Raw genomic sequence first — 16375 nt, forward strand, 5'->3', positions numbered from 1 at the left:
TTTGTCTTCTTCTAGACAGGCTCCATTCATTTGGCAGTGAGCAGAAATTTTTAACCTTGTTTTTGATCTGTTTTCTTCTTTGAATGTGCACAGCCTTTCATCTGTAATCAATGTGCATTTCTCCAACCAACCACCGGTACGACTGTGAACAGGTCTCAGCCCTGTTGATACTCGTATCACCAGTCAGCGTGGAGTTGACCTGAATGTAAAATTGGTTTGAGTTGACATTTTTCTCTTACTGCAGTTGTGATCGACATACTTGTGATTTGTTTTGTTAGGTAGGCTTTAAAATTTAAACTTTTCAATCAACTCAAGTTACGATGAAGTAGCCTACTTTTGATAAGAGTTTGACAGTTATCAGTGTTGAGTACTGTTGTGAGACTGACAATTATGAATCTGTTTTTTTTTTTTTTTACCTTTCAGCTTTATTGAAGTTTCAAACAGTTTAAAGTAATCAAGATAGATAGATAGATAGATAGTTACTTTATTAATCCCACAAGGGGACATATTTTTTTTACATTTTAAATCAATTGTAACACATTAAATTACTTTAATCAAGTAATTAAAATAGTTGCATTACTTGTTACATTTTTAATACTGTAACTAGTAATCTGTAACCTATTTGCCTTAACATTCCTGACACTTACATCAGATTAAGCTCTTTGCACTTTAAAGCTTTCCAGGCAGCCATGACTAATAATAATTTGTCATATACAAGCCGGGGCGTGTTTTCTCTGGTTCTAACTGACATGTCCAGTTTAGTTTGTTTGTATGGACAGCGTATAATAATGTGGACAAATCAACCCCCCCTCCCCCCCTCCAACCTACTCCTGATAGTCGAAACTCGGGGCATATTTGCCCCGAACACGTTCCACTTCCCTGTGTCACATCGTCATCAGTCCCCCCGATGACCGTAACAGGATTCGGCGGAGAAGCTGTCGGGGTGGAGCAACTCTGCCAACATAAGCAGTGTAGAAAAATGGAGCTCGGTGTCAGTCAGCGATAGAAACATGGCCTGTTACACATCCCTGACCACTCTTCTCGCCTCGCCTCGCCAGCTCACACTGTAACACCAGAGACCGCCGGGCAGACTTTGGCCTTTATGGCGGGTTTGTCTTATTTAGTGCTCCGTTTTTCGGGCTCCGCTGGTCGGACGTACGGCGTGTTTTCCAAAGGCTTGACGAGGACTTTGTTGATATTTTTTGATCTCGCATGGCGGCTGCGAATCAGATTCCCCTACATCTACCTTGTCGCCTCGATGATGTTTAACGTCAGATTACAGGTAACTTATTCCAACAACCACCTTTTTTTTGTTGTTGTTTTGTCGGCTCCCAGCTAAGGTGATCCCGTTACTCATGTCAACAAGGCTGATGTAAAAGGCCCACAATGTGGAACTAAAGGAAACCTTTGTGTTGTCTGTGTCGTCGCGTCAAGATGTTTAAAAAAAAAAAGAAGAAAAAAAAGAGGTGTCATCTTGAGATAGACACAATATTAATTTGAAACCGTCTTTAAAATAATCTCGTTTCTTAGGTAACTGAAGGAGTATAATAAAACGGCTGCAATATCAGACCTTCATGCAGACTATTATGTTGTTGTTTTTTTGTTGACACTGGTGTTGATTGAACAATATGATCATGTTTGTGGTGCATTAAACTGAGAGGTGTTTCTAATATTTTGTTGACTCAATTTGTATCAATGAGGATCGACTCACCTATTAGGTTAAATTGTTTATATAACACTTTAATGCAGCAGCTAACTATCTTTTTGTTATGAATCAGTCGGCCTAATGGTTTGACTGCCGGTAAATTAAATATCAGAATATGGTTTCACAAGGTATTGGTTCTTAGTATTGGATTTGATGTGTTTTGCTTTTTTTCTTACAGTTGAAAAATATCAGCTCTTTAGTGATAATCTAATGACACCGGTTTCTAAATGACTTTAAGCCTAATGTCACATTTCTTCTTTAATTGCTGAACAACTAACAACTATAATTGCATTTATTCACAGTTCTTATTACTCAGTGGTTAATTCCACAATTTTTAAGCGTTTACATTAAGTCAAAAATTACCAATCAAAATAGTAAGAAATTATCTTTTTTTGTTTTGTTGATCAGCTAATCAAGTTATTGTTTCAGCTATTAATATTATACAGTTCAACATACAGCCTCCACAATGAACCTAATACACAATAAACTGACAACTGAGCGTACACAGCTGAAAGTTCAAATCAATGGATTGTACCAAAACAGATATCTGCCTTATCCTTTCATTTTGTATGTATTGTGCTGTCTGACAGAGTCTTCATCTCTTTACAGGTCCACATTGAAATCCACTGAGTTTCCAATGCTTGTCTTTGGAATTAAAGCAATGAATAGTGAGCACTGCCATGTTTCAGTTCTAGACAAACACTGGCTGACCTTGCACAGCGATGTTGAGGAAGAGGACACTTCACTCTGCAAACTGGCGTGACAATGCATCAAAGTGATACGGCTGTTTGTTCCCGTCAGCCCTTGTCACGCAAGCCCAGTGCCTTTTCAGCTACGGGAAGAAGGAGAGGCGGCAGCGATGTCTGAAAAAAATGAAACGGGGTGAGCAGTGAAGGTGGAGAGGAAAGATGTCTCGGTTACTGATGTAGGAGCCGCTCGTCCGGCCCGTGAAGATTTTAATCATCCTTTTTCCTCTGGATAAGGAGGACTGCGGCATGGATGTGAACATGAAAACAGATGATTGTTACTGTGAAACTTTGTAGCTTCTCTTTAATGTCTGACATGTATGTTGATTAGACACTCATTGTAAACATCTCGCAGTGAAAAGCAGGAACCATTTCACGTTAATTTCAAAAGGAAATCTCTTCACCGCATGACACCGACGAGCATGTTTTTGTTGTCCTCTGTGGCTTGGACACTTTGGGTTTAGCTGCATAAGCGGAAGGTGGTCTTTTAACCGAGATTTGTTGGAGGAAAAAAAAAGTACAGCTGCAACAACTGGAAATTTACAGTCTGTCAGGAAGTACAGTATCAAAGGGAATCACTGCATGTCTTCATACACACATGTTGTCACACTCACTGTTGTGTTTCTGCATATCAGTGGCATTTAAAAGGTGATGTTAGTGAAAAATGGTACCAGCAAAATTATTTTTTTAGCTGAAATTCTCTTGACCTTTTGATTTCTCTGTGTGTGGGGGGAGGGGTTTGAAGTCACAGAGCTGAGGGTGAGAATGATTGAACTTCGAAAGAAATAAATTAATGAAATCACAATTCTCAGCCTTTTCTATAAGTGTAGTTACAATTGTCTTATACTAAACTGCCCTTTAAAGACTGCAAGGTTAGCCTTGTGGTTTCACATGTGATATGGTACATTTTTAAGGGTGGTTAGCTAGGAAGAGTCTTTTTTAAGCAACCTTTTTGTTTAAATTTATACGTCTTTTCAATACAGGCATTTTTTGTATTAATGTCCTCAAATTACATCTGTAGCAAAAAAAAAACCTAAAAACTTTTTACCTTTTTTGTTTTTACAAGTTACAAGTTAATTCTATAAAGACACATAAGAAAAAAACAATCAAATCTAGAAAGCATACCTTTCATTTTTTGTAAAGAGAACCATTACAATTATTTAAACCTGAAGCAGTCCTTCAAGTTCAAGTGACATCAGCGTTTCTTTTGGTTAAATGTTTGTCATATTTTTTTCTAATGCCATACAAATAACCAAAAATGTAACAAGACACTTTACTTGTAAACATGAATTCTTTGAGTTTCAAATATCACTTTTTTCATCGCAAACCACCCAACATGTACTGAATAAGAATTCCTTGAATCACATTGTTTAAAAAAAGAAGAAAAGAAAGCAATCATTTTAAATATGTTATATTTAGTGCATATCATCCAGGTTCATTTTTTTTACACATCTTTTTTTTCACACAAGTTTCATTCATTTCCCTTTTTTATTTTAATTTGAGATATTTGACCTTCCATAATGGACTGAAGATGTCACTTCAGACAACTTAAACCTACTTCTCCTGTAAGCATGATTGTGTTGTAGTACCATGTGTCCACACGGGGGAGACTGCCGACTGTGTACTGGATGGCCTCTCCTATCTGTTGGAAACAGACATCAAGAGCTGTCAGCCTCTTTGAAGCGGCCACAGACTGATGCAGGAGGGAATTACAGAGGTAATGTAGCTGTAATATAGCAACAATTAATCTGTCACCATGGCTTCTGTCAGCAGAATTTATTTTGCTGTATGGATAATGAATTTGTCATGATTTACAATATCAGCTTTACACAGTGATTCATTGTTTAAGACTTCTTCAAAACGTGTCATTCAGAAGTCTACCCCTGGAAAGAAAATGTAATCTTGGCTTGCCTTGTAAGGTGTTTATTCTACTGTCCCTGATCAACATCAATTAAAAATCCTGTGATTAATTACTGTATTTATAGAGGCAGCGAGTACTTTCATGAATGACTCTCAGCCAGCAGATCTATTTGGCACGCTGTTTAAGTGAGCTCCTTTTTTAAAGTCACGTGCCAAACTGCTGACACCCTCGCTCAGCGCAAAATGTCCCCAGCAAACTTATCCTAACCAGTCACTCTGATGCCAGGCTGCAGCGTAAAACCATCAGGGGTTGCCAAGGCAACTGTATTTCTCCATGTGACACACAAACCTTCCTGCCCACCCCCCTTTTCTGGAAAAAAAAGAGGATTTATTTTTCAGGGATTTGCCAAAGGAAATATTTTAATAGGGTTATCATAGAGGACTGGCAGAGGGAGAGATCTATAGATGAAGGATAAGTCGGGTTATCTTTACTCTGATTTTGCCAACCACCATTTGTACTCAGAAAAAAAAGGGGTAGTGGAATAAAGATTACAGAGTTTTAGCCTTTGGCATATGCAGCAGTTCACATGTTTTATTTGACTGAGTGCGAAAGAGTGATAATACCGCAAATGGAAATAGCTGTAATAATACAATTACAGCTGCAATGCAGTATTTTAAGTACAACCCACTTCTATTCACATTATTAATTAACTTTTAAAATGTATTTGCATGGGAACTTGAGGTTTGATGTTCTTTAATGTTGTCTTTTATACTAAAAGTTGCCTTTCTTCTAATATGAATGCTGGATATTCTGGTTTCTCAAAGCCTGCGTTAAAACTGTCACAAAACTTTACAATCCTTCTAAACTCAATAGTAAAAGATCTTCTTTCAGACTCAGTCAAAGGTTATATTTGCTTTGTCGAGAAGATTTAAATATATTTGACCTCATTACCCAGTTTTTTGAACACCGGAGTGAAGCTCATTTATTTTCATGGTCCAATTATGAATTTGTTTATTTCTGTTTTATTTGTGTTTTTCCTTAATTCCCTTATTTTGGGAAGTAGGCTTTTAAACTGTCTTGCCAAGGGTTCACTGAGAAGACTGGGGGGGTAAATATTAAACTACTGCCAGCAGCTGGTTATCATTAAGACTCCAAACATGGGAAATCCATTCAAAAACTGTAGTGTAAAGGCAATGTTACACTGTTTTAAGTGTGCTCAACTTCTCTTCAGTTTTTGGAGCAGATCAAAGAAACAAGATTAACCATGTTATTGGATCTTTCGAGGTGCTGGTAGGTGGATTTTGTTACCATGCTAAGCTAAGATAACTGGATGAGGATGGTCAGTCTATTCTTTTAAAACAGCCTACAGCCTGCTGAATATAAATCTCATAATGTCTCAGATGATGATACCAAACACAAAAAATAAAGGTCAATACAAGGTGACACCCTGAAGGGCAACTTTAGTTTCGTCATTAATTCTTGAACTGCAAGGGAGCAAACATTTTCCTCCACAGATCCCTCTGCTTAACAAATATAATTTAACATTTGTTTTGTCCATTGGAACAACACAATTTCCGTTTTAAAGAACCAATCACAATGAAGGAAATGAATGAAAAAACAACCTGCTTACGTGTCTGCCATCAACTTTATGTATTCAAACTAAACAAGAAATGGGGATTAAATTGTTGCAAATAACGGCACTGATTAAGTCAAATCAGCTCCTGACAAACCTGCATTTTTTCTTCTATGGAAATGAAGTAAAAGCCAACTAAACTTAACATAATGTAAGGCGACTCCTTGTGTGTCAAATCATAACTGTTTGTTCACTTAACATGTAACACGATGTCTAACAGCATGACTGACAAATAAATGACACACATTAATACACATCCATGCACAGAGAATGGATTATGAATGTAAAATGTAATCAAACATTAATCCACACAATTTTACCTCTGATTTTACACTGTGATTTATGCTAAACCCTCTCACTCTCAGTTTGAGATTTTGGTTGAAGAGTACTTTGGCACCGTAGAGCATTACTGTGCATAATGTCCTCTTTGTGGTTATTTAAAAAAGACTGAGTTACTCCTACGATTTAAATGCTGTTGACCGGGGAGGGGAGGCATATGCAAAGCGTTAAAACGGATGAGATCAGGTGCTGAGATGTGCTCCAAGCTGACCTGAAAACTGAATCAAAGGAGTGGGGGAGTAGAAGAGGAGGCAGCGAGAGAGAGAGAGAGAGGGAAATATGGAGAAGGAGGGAGGTTTATATTCCCTGTATTGTGGGATTGAAATAGGTCATACATGCAAAAATATGCCTATTTTAGGAGGTGTTATCTTGACATTTCTCTGTATTCTGAACTTTCATTTTTATAATCCTGTACATTCCTGCAGTCATTTGTTGAATCAGTACAGTTTCATATTTTTCACAGCAGCAGAAATCGGTCAAAATTATCATTTCATTTGACATATTTCCATCATGTTTTATAGTAATTGAAAAAAATAAGCTTTGCACTGAAGTTAGGGGTTGTGTTTGACTTAAAAAGCTTACATTTCATATAGTGGTATTAAAGGATCATAGCTTTTGATGCTCGGTGGGGAAGTCATGCTTTTATCTTTTGTTATTGTTTGATCCTGCATGTTACACCCCCATGTTGCACTCCTCCACACGCTGTTGTCCTGCATCCTGATCACATAATCTCGTCATTGATAACCACTAAAATGATTTCTTAGGGAAGCGGTGATTAGAGGTTCGTATCATGCCTTTTTTCTGTTTAATAAATGAAGGTAATGGATGTAAAAATGATTGTGAAGCTTTAGAATGAACTATGCGCTCACATATGAAATAATAAGAAATAACCTTCATGGCTTGTTATGAAATGGCAGCAGTTTGACGAGGATTGTACTTTAAATGTAGGGACTCGCTCACAGCTTTACATTCAAGTTCTCAGGCACACACTGCTGCCTTTGTTAGTCCAAATAAAGACTCCACTCATAGGTGTCCTCAGATCCAGAAAATGAACTCAACTTTGCCCTTCAGTCAGATTGTGGCAGGAAAGAAACGGCTGAGATGCAGAGCTGGATATGAACCCAAATGAAGGAGGAAATCCTGCTGCGCTCGGCTTCCCGTGACCCATGTCACACACAAGCCATCACCCAAAGATTAACCTTGTCGCCTTCCACAACAGGAAGGACACGTGAAACCCCGTCATATCCCTGGTTTTGGTCTAGTTCAGCATTATAGTTAAATATGTATGGACTGGGAACTATCGTGTATGAGTGGAAAAAATCTCACCTCCCCATGAGCACGAAATGTCTTGTAAATTTCACTGTCATCTTTAGTTTAATAAACAAAGAGTTTACGATCGTACTTACAGGGACAGGGGTGCTTCGAACCAACACTAATGCCAACATGCTTGATGAGGTGCTGACAATGATGACATGCTGATATAGCAGGTTTAATGTCTATTATGGTCACCATCTTCGGCATGCCAATTTTTTTTTTTTTTAAATTAGCGCTAAATGTAAAGTAGAGCTGACACTGATTGAAAAAAAAAAAAAAAAAAAAAAAAAAAAACTTGTTTTGCTGTAGTATCAAACAAAAGTATTGGACCAATTGAAATTTTGACCTGATGATGGTGCAGCAGAGAGTCCATGGATCACCTGAATCATTAATATAAATATCGTTGAATGTTTGTACCAACTTTGTGCCAGTCCATGTGGGAGATAAAGTTTCGTAGAATAAGTGAGACTTTTGACCTGCTGGTAGCACTGCAGGAAAAGTCAAGGAATGAAGACCTGGTGATTCAACCTCTTGGGCCCATAGATGTCAGTACAAAATGTCAAGGCAATCCAACCAATGGTTGTTGAAACATTACAGAGTAAAGCAAAGTGTTTCTCTCCTCCCAATAGGCATAATATCCCTCACAAAAGGGAGCTGAAATCAGAGTAAAGATGGATCCAGATGTTTAAGGCGAAGACTCGCTGAGTAAAATGATTGCACTCGACTGCACGATGACGGGAGGGGTTTTTGGGGAGATGGAGATAGCGGAGCAGAGGTTAGGGATGTGAGGGGGGTTGCTTATCTGTGTAATTATGTATGGAGGGGTCAGGAGTTTTAAAGGCAGGAGGTGATCACCCTCTGGGCATTGCCGTGGTGACTGGAGCATATGAAGTGGTTTGACTGCTCAATGAGGTCACGTGAAGTCGGTCAGGAGCACCGCAGACGTTTCCCATGATGGTTGGCCTAATCTGCCAGACATGCACCCCCCTCAGGGCATGCACCCTGTATGCCACGAGAGGCAACCCCACACATGTTCACTTCAAGCCATAGACCTTTTTGGGGGGTGAATTTATGTCCTCTGATTTGTAATTTGAAAGAACCAGGTTTAGTCAAACATGCTGTAATGTAACTGAACCGAATGGATGTTTTGTTGATTTAAAAACTGGAATTTCTGCATCTGCATGTTCATATTTTCTCACCACTGAGGTATATCTGGACCACACAGAGGTTCCCCTTATGACTCATAAACACATTAGCATGACATTTACGGGGAATAAAGCATAGTGAGTGCATTTGTGTGCCAGAAAGATAGACTCAGGAATCTAATTGCTTTTAATGGAACATACTCTGATCTGTGAAACAGACTGTCTCTGTTTGACAGCTCCAGAATGACATAAATGGACAGTAAAACTGTATTTGTCTAACCATATTCCCCAAGCCATCACCAACACTATGCATATGACCTATTTTCCAGTTGTAGCACAGAGAGTATTCAAATTAGGTCTTGTTGTGTGTGCTAACTGCTTTGCATCAATCCAGCGAGTATGTAAAACCTCGTATAGTGGAAGTGAAGTGGAAGACTTCCTGGGTTCAAAACTAAAAGGGCTGTAGAATTCCCCTTACCAAACAACAATTTAGCAAAAAAAAAAATCCAGTGCAGGACTTTTTTTTCTTTGTTTTTCCATTCTGCAAAGTGACACACATCTCTGGGAATTAAGTTTCCCTTAAAACACATGGTTAGGTCCTCACAACTGACACTTTCATGCCAGAATACAGAAAAAACAAACACTGTCTGGATGCTTGTACCCAAATATCCCACTTACCCCCCGAACACACACACACACACACACACACACACACACACACACACACACACACACACACACACACACACACACACACACACACACACACACACACACAAGGGCGTTGAGAGCACCAAGTTTATCCACAGTCGTTTTTATAATTTTTTTTCTCCTGTCATTCGGTACCAGACTGAACCAGACTGGATTGTGCTGGATCAAGGGCGTTCAGTGGATTGTGTAATTCTTTGGCCCAGCTGATGTGAATTTACAAAAAATGACTCGTTTCAGCTACCCAGTGTCGACTCCTGCCTTTTTACAATGACTTAATGATAGTGAAGCACACCTAAGGCGAAGAAAGGCCCTTCATTTCTGGTGTTGGACAGTGTGCAGTGGTCAACAGTATAGTTGTTTTTTTTTTGCAGTAAAGACAATCTGTCAAACTGAGCTTCATTACATTTGAAAAAGGAACCAAATCATTTGCCTTTTCTGTTTTAACAAAGCAAATACATTGTAAAGTTACTGTAGCCTTTACCTATAACAACTGTAAGAGGTAGTGTCAGGAGAGCCGATTGTATTATGGCTGGAGAATAGACTTTGTTTAAAATAGAGGGTTGAGAATGAAACATTTGTCTAAAAGAGACACCTATGAATAAACAAATGGATGAATAAATTAAAACATCTGTTCATGCTTGACCATTGGAGAAATGTACACAGGAAGTGAGACCCCCTCCTTCTTTCTGGAGGCAGGAATGCTATAATTGAAACCACGTGTGTTGTAGAAACAAGCGCTGTGAATATGTGTGTGTGTGTGTGTGTGTGTTTGTGTGTGTGTGTGTGTGTGTGTGTGTGTGTGTGTGTGTGTGTGTGTGTGTGTGTGTGTGTGTGTGTGTGTGTGGGTGTGTGTTCTCCGTCCTACTATTTCCCAACCTGATGGGTCTCCAAAAGTACCCATCTCTTTTTTTTGGATCAGCAGCCTCTTGGATTGTTATACAGAGATGCATAGCTCACTTAGATTAATTCAATAAATCACGCAGAAAACTGCAATATTTAGACATTGACAGGGGAGTTACAGTGTAAAGTACATTGGCTCAAATATTGTACTTTTAATATGCTACATTTATTTCACAGCTAAATACTTCACAGGTTAAGATTTAATATAAGATCATATAATTATCTTTTTAAATATTTTACATTATAATACATTATACCACTATACTACTTACACTACTACTACGTAAGATAACAAAGTATTTCAAATGAACTCCACCTTGACGAACTATGACATTAAGATAAGATTGGCTTAGAGGTTATAATAATAATAATCCATGAAATAACGTAAAACTCTGAAGGGACCATTACTTAATGAGCAGCCAGCTTTAATAAATGATAGTAGTTTTCTTAAAATATTTACTTTTTCTTAAAATGTTTGCTTTTGCAAATTTTCAGTATTTATGGAATCAGAATCAGAATTTGTCATCCACTCTGATTGATAACTACTCCCTTTGTGGACCTTGATTCCTCGCTGTATACTACCACCAGAGATCCAACTCTGTAAATTGAATTTTTTTAAAAAATTGTATTTGGCGATATTTAAGGGTGGAAGAAGAATTTAAAGTTACAATTCCACAGTGAAGAAATACTGTGTTACAAGTAAAAGTGGTATATTTAAAGTTTTAAGAAAGCCTATAAGCACATAAGTGGCATCAAAATACACTTGAAGTAGCAAAGATAAAATTACTTGCAACATTTAGCCTTCTAAAAGTTGGCGCTAATTTCTTTCTTACATACTGCTGGATAGGTTTATCTATAATAAGGCATCATAGTTAACAATATGAATATGAACATTAGCTTGTAACTATAACTCTTCAATAAATACTGTGGCGTAAAGAGCACAATATTTGCCTGTGAAATGTAGCAGAGTAAAGAAAGCCAGTAGGCTACCTTACAAATGAAATTATGCAAGCAAAATTTCAAAACTGTGTTCAAGTGCAATACTCAACTTAGTTAGGCTACTTCCCAACACAAAGTGTATTTAGAAATAATTCTGCCTGTGGTTCAGTTTGATATTTTCCAAGCAATTCTCTAAAAAAGTGGAAACAACTGATCGTAGCCTAATGAAGTCCCAACTTATTTAGCCAAATGTCACATTCTAATTAAAACACGTCAAGTAATCAATACAAATATTATTGATAGGTTATATTAGCTGGGTATAATCTCACTACTGCTTGGAGTCACGTGAGAGTTGATCAGTGATGAAAGCAGCACGGGCTGTGTGGAGGAGTTGAGATGAATTAACACCTACTGCACATGTACACAATCATTAGACGAAGAACTTCCGGTTAGGATTTCAAAAATAAAATTAGACTGCATGATGACGCCTGCGCTACAGCATTAACTGAGCACAACTCTTTTATTTTGATAATAAATTAACCTTACTTCCGGCTGTATTTTTTTTTTTTTTTTTTTTTTTGCGTGCTGGCTAACTTGATGCAGCCATGCAAACGGCTCTCCAGATACTAGTGGAGTGAAGGCGCATTTGGAAGGATAACGATAACACGCTCGGTCACTGTGGGCGAGAAGACGAGCTGCTGCTGCCGCCGCCACAAACACACTGCGCTCACTGACTGACGGGGCTGAGGCGCGACTGTGAGGCATAAATGGCCACAACATTCCCTGAAAGAAGACGCTGCCCGTGAGACAACCTGTGTGCCAAATGCGTCCTGGAAATTGGGACGTGCATTTGCAATAAATTAGAAGCTTATTCGCACGACGGAAGTTTCTGTGACCGATTTTTTTTTTTTTTTGGGGGGGGGAGATCTTGATTCATTGGCTGCAGTCATGGACGAGGACAACCAAGGTATGATTCATTCAGTGCAATTCGGCGTTCATACGGCTCATTTGAAGCTATTTCAGTACTGTCAGAAGACATGTGCCTCTGTGTCTGTTCAAAAATAATAACAACAAAAAACCCTAATAATATTATTAATAATCATAATAATAGTCTATGGACATTGATTTTTTTTTTTTGTATCCCTAATTTAAGTCATGTTAGACTTGACACGCAGTTAGATTTATACCAAACACATGAAGCAACACTGATCTGTCTACTGACATGAAGTTGTCTGTTAAATGGGCTGCAACCTCCTGACTAATGTTGGTACCAGCTGCAGTTCAATTTCCTCCGTGCTGGGTGGATTTAAGGTAGAAAGGTTCACCAACACTGAGGTTGGTGCCTCAGACTCTAAAAGGTTGTCAGGCTTGAGTGGACTGGATGACTGACAAATCATCACTGTTTTAGTGCTGCAGCCAGTAGACTTGTGTTTATCTAAGCCTTTGTCAGCATTGGGCTGTGGTGTCACTGTGGCCCAACAGGTCCTGCCACGGTCAGGCAAGCACTGACACATGGATTCATTTATTGACTCATGGCAAAAGATGAACATGTTTAAAGAGTGTGTTGGCATGGGTGTATCGCGAACACTCGACACCAGCCTGCATACTGCCTACACTCATAGTTCAGCACAGGGGCGAGTTTAGAAACTTTTGAATGGGAGGGCAGACCAGGACCCAGTTTAAAAGAGAGGTGGCACATTGTAAGAAGAGTAGAAATGTGTTGACGGAGTCACATTGCAAGATATTCTGTGAGGAACGTATGTCAATAAATAATAGCTTTTTAACTCTAAATAGCCCACAGGCAGGCAAGGGCACAGACATGTAAAGGCTCTTGTTTAACAGGAATCATTTAGACTTGTCACAGTAGGGAAAGCACAGGTGTATTAATGACAGCTTAACTAAGTGTGCCAGTAAGCCACGACATGTAAACCAGCATGTACAAAAGCAGGAAGTCCTGTAAGTGGAATGTTGTCATCATTAATACATCTGTGCTTTCCCGAGTCAAGTTGTTTGCTGTGAAAAGGTCTTTAAGATACCCAAACTAAAGGAGACACAAAACAATTACAAACAGTTTGTAGTTGTCTGCATCTCTTCGTGTTTTTAATTTTTTTTTTTATTATTATTGAGGTTCTGGTCCAAAGGGCACTGGGTCTGTAGCCAGTAGGCCTGTACAGTAATTCATCCATGATACTAACAAGCCACCCTCTGACTTGGGTAGACTGGGCCAATCAGATTCCAGGGGGACGTACGACACCCCTCTGGTCCCACCCCAGGTCCAGAAAACTCTGCTCAGGCTGTTAATCATAAACGGAAAAAAAAACACCCGCAGTTTTTTTTTTCTCAAGATTGTAAAGATTGTTAGTCAGTGGTATTCTGTCCCACTACTCGCAGAACTGCAGGATGTGACTAATTGCTGGAGTGCTGCATGCAAGGCACCCGGGCATAAAGCTGTCATTGTGCTCTGTTCGGCCGGTCTGGCCTCCAGCGGTGGCACACGTCAGCACAGCCCCACAGACAGACATATGGCACTGCGATGCCGAGCAGGGATGGCTGACAGCAGCCAGGAGCGTATAAACACACACACACACACACACACACACACACACACACACACACACACATATATATATTCATGGCTGCACACTGACACTCACACAAATTAAATTTCTTCTTTTCCCCTCATGGCACTTTTTGCTGAGGATAGATATATGAATGAATGGGTCATGACCTAGAATGATAAGTGTACCACAGTCTGTCCTCTAGTCTGTAATAAATAGTGTCCTGGATGCTACAGGAAAGTAAGTCTGCAGAGCTCTTGTGCATCGTTTTGTGTTGGGAACAACAAGTTGTGGCCGTAGAATGAATTTGCTTCTTTATATTTGAACAAGTTAGCACCTGCACACACACGCACGCACGCACACGGGCTCACAGCAGAGTTGGGCGCTGTTGGGGCAACAGAACAAAGTAGAGGATGGGCAGTCATGCTGGTTGGGATTACAGGCATGAAGCTACTAAGCGTGATGTGGCGGATAGGTGGTAGGCTGGTCGACACAGTTCAATATCTGACTGCCGTTCCTAAGAAATAGACACGCACACGTCACTTTCCCGGGCCACAAGTCGAGCGAGAAGGAGGATTGAAAGGTGGCAGACGTAATGAGATAGCGAGGTGTCAGAGAGGATGACAGAGCGAGGATGGAAAAGCAAACGTGACCACAAAGAGTGAGAGTTAGACATCGTAGTAGCAGCAATGGTGAGATGTCTGAAAGGGAATGACAGCGTGAGAGGGGGTGGGGGATGGAGGGGGAACGGGATGGGATGGGATGAAGTGCCAGGGAAAAGTTGGGAAATGGCCAAAAAAGTATGGAGGGCCGCCAGTAAAAGATGGCGAGGGAGCGTGGCAGTGGACTAGATATTCTTACTGAATCAATTCTCCAGTGTATTACAGGAGTTTCTTTTGGGAAAAATTGCTTCCGTTTTGTCATAATTAACTCACTGAACAGCCAGGGGTGTCTGGCCACCCATGACCATCTACTGTATCAAACCAGGCCATACTTCTTATTGGGACTAAGATTTTATTTTACTTTTTTTTTTTTTACACACATTCACCTCCTCCTTAGAATGAATTATTATCACTTTAGGTATCTTCTGACTTTTATCGAGTGCCACCATCAAATCAAATTTTTGTCCAAATTAGTGCTTTGGTTTATGACCACAACTAATGACATTCCCATCAATTTAAGTTAGCGCGGCAATCGAACAGGAAATGAATTGGCAGCTATTTTGATTATAAATTAATTGTCATTTTTTTTAATGACATTTTTTTTTTAAATTCTCTGATTCAAGCTTCTTAAATGTGAGTATTTTCTGGTTCCTTTAGTTCTCAATGATTTTGGTTGTGTGCTGTTGGTTGGTACAAGAGATTTTAGGCTGCACCTTGGGCTTTGTTCGCCACTTACTGATATTTTAAAGACCAACCTATTTATCGATTCATTTAGAAAATAATCAACAGATGTATCAATAATAAAAGATAATTGTTTGTCACAACCCTAGTCTCAGCTGTACTTTCTGTTTGGTTCTAATTTGCAGTTTTTTAGCACGCTAACATGCTAAACTGAGATGACAACTGTGGCCCTACCTGTGAAACATCAGTGAGAGTTTGCATCTGTAGGCCTTTCTTTCCTTTTGCCATCTTCCCCCTGTTATGTTTCCTGCGTCTGTTGTTTAGTTTTTTTGATAACATTTATTTTTATGCTGTCTCATTGAAGAATGTAGACTCGTCTTTGCACAGTTGGCTGTGCTGCACAAGGCTTATAGCGAACGGGTCTATGGTAATCCATCTGACACGCATGAGATTCAACAATACAATGCCTTGTGCCACAATACTCGCTCAATGGACAAAGGACCAACAAGAGCCCACAAAGCTTTGCTACGGTGAAGCCTGTCTGACTGAGCAGACAGTGTAGCTTACTGTAACACTTTCTAGTTTCGCATGACTGACTTTGACAGGCCATCAAATGTACAGCTCTGCTTCAGTGTACCGTTTTTTTTTTTTAGTTGGTGAGCCGTATACATTGCAAACTACATGAGTGACGCCCGTATGGTTTGGATCAGGGCTGGACAGTGGCTTTACAACACGCCTTGTGATGGCTCCTGATTTTGGCCAAAGACCGCTCTGTTTAGACACTGTGAAAGCCAGACATTTAAAACTTGGCAGTTCAGTGTGTGAATGTGTGTTTCGGCGTGTGGTCTGTGGTGTTGTGGTACACTGCAGTGAGGGACGCACACGAAGAGCTGGGCTTTGAGATCTCGGAGTCATTCATCTGCCGGCTGCAGGACAGTGCAGCAGCTTCCGGCTATGTTTAGGATTTGAGTTTTGGATCTTGGGAGTGGATTTGCAGCTGTTGTATTTTTCCCTAGCACCCACACCCTGTGGCTCACGAAGTGGCTGAAAGAGGAACATCCTTAAGCCTTCATTAAACTTCATGGTATCCAGGTTGATTCTTCCCTGCCCATATTTAAACTCTTTTGTGAGGGGTCACCTGGTTCACCTGTGCAGTTAATATCTAGAGAACTGTGGCTCTG

The 16375-nt window shown here is 39.7% G+C and overlaps 2 protein-coding genes across 2 annotated transcripts in view; both read left to right on the forward strand.

Moving 5' to 3' along the window:
• Positions 1 to 911: 911 nt before the first annotated feature.
• On the forward strand, positions 912 to 5293 carry LOC138198044 (salivary gland specific protein SAGSIN1). The gene is made up of 2 exons (XM_069149166.1): positions 912 to 1282; positions 2315 to 5293. Exons 1-2 carry the CDS (start codon positions 1103 to 1105, stop codon positions 2333 to 2335), a joined length of 201 nt encoding a protein of 66 aa, XP_069005267.1. The 5' UTR covers positions 912 to 1102; the 3' UTR covers positions 2336 to 5293.
• Positions 5294 to 11888: 6595 nt separating this feature from the next.
• The window catches only part of LOC138198045 (cytohesin-3), a 37446-nt gene continuing 32959 nt past the window's right edge, over positions 11889 to 16375 (forward strand). Inside the window, exon 1 of the mRNA XM_069149167.1 lies at positions 11889 to 12260. Coding sequence (XP_069005268.1) covers positions 12242 to 12260 — 19 coding nt within the window. The 5' untranslated portion in view covers positions 11889 to 12241. The remainder of the gene's footprint in view (positions 12261 to 16375) is intronic.

This window comes from Embiotoca jacksoni, unplaced genomic scaffold, assembly GCF_022577435.1.
Source record: "Embiotoca jacksoni isolate LCO1_2020_lvr unplaced genomic scaffold, fEmbJac1.0.p SCAF_15, whole genome shotgun sequence".
Lineage (NCBI taxonomy): Eukaryota > Metazoa > Chordata > Actinopteri > Embiotocidae > Embiotoca > Embiotoca jacksoni.

Coding starts and splice junctions, on each gene's coding strand:
- LOC138198044 (XM_069149166.1), top strand. CDS start 1,103: ATGGCGGGTTTGTCTTATTTAGTGCTCCGTTTTTCGGGCTCCGCTGGT. Junction 1,283..2,314: donor TGTTTAACGTCAGATTACAG/GTAACTTATTCC, acceptor ATCTCTTTACAG/GTCCACATTGAAATCCACTG.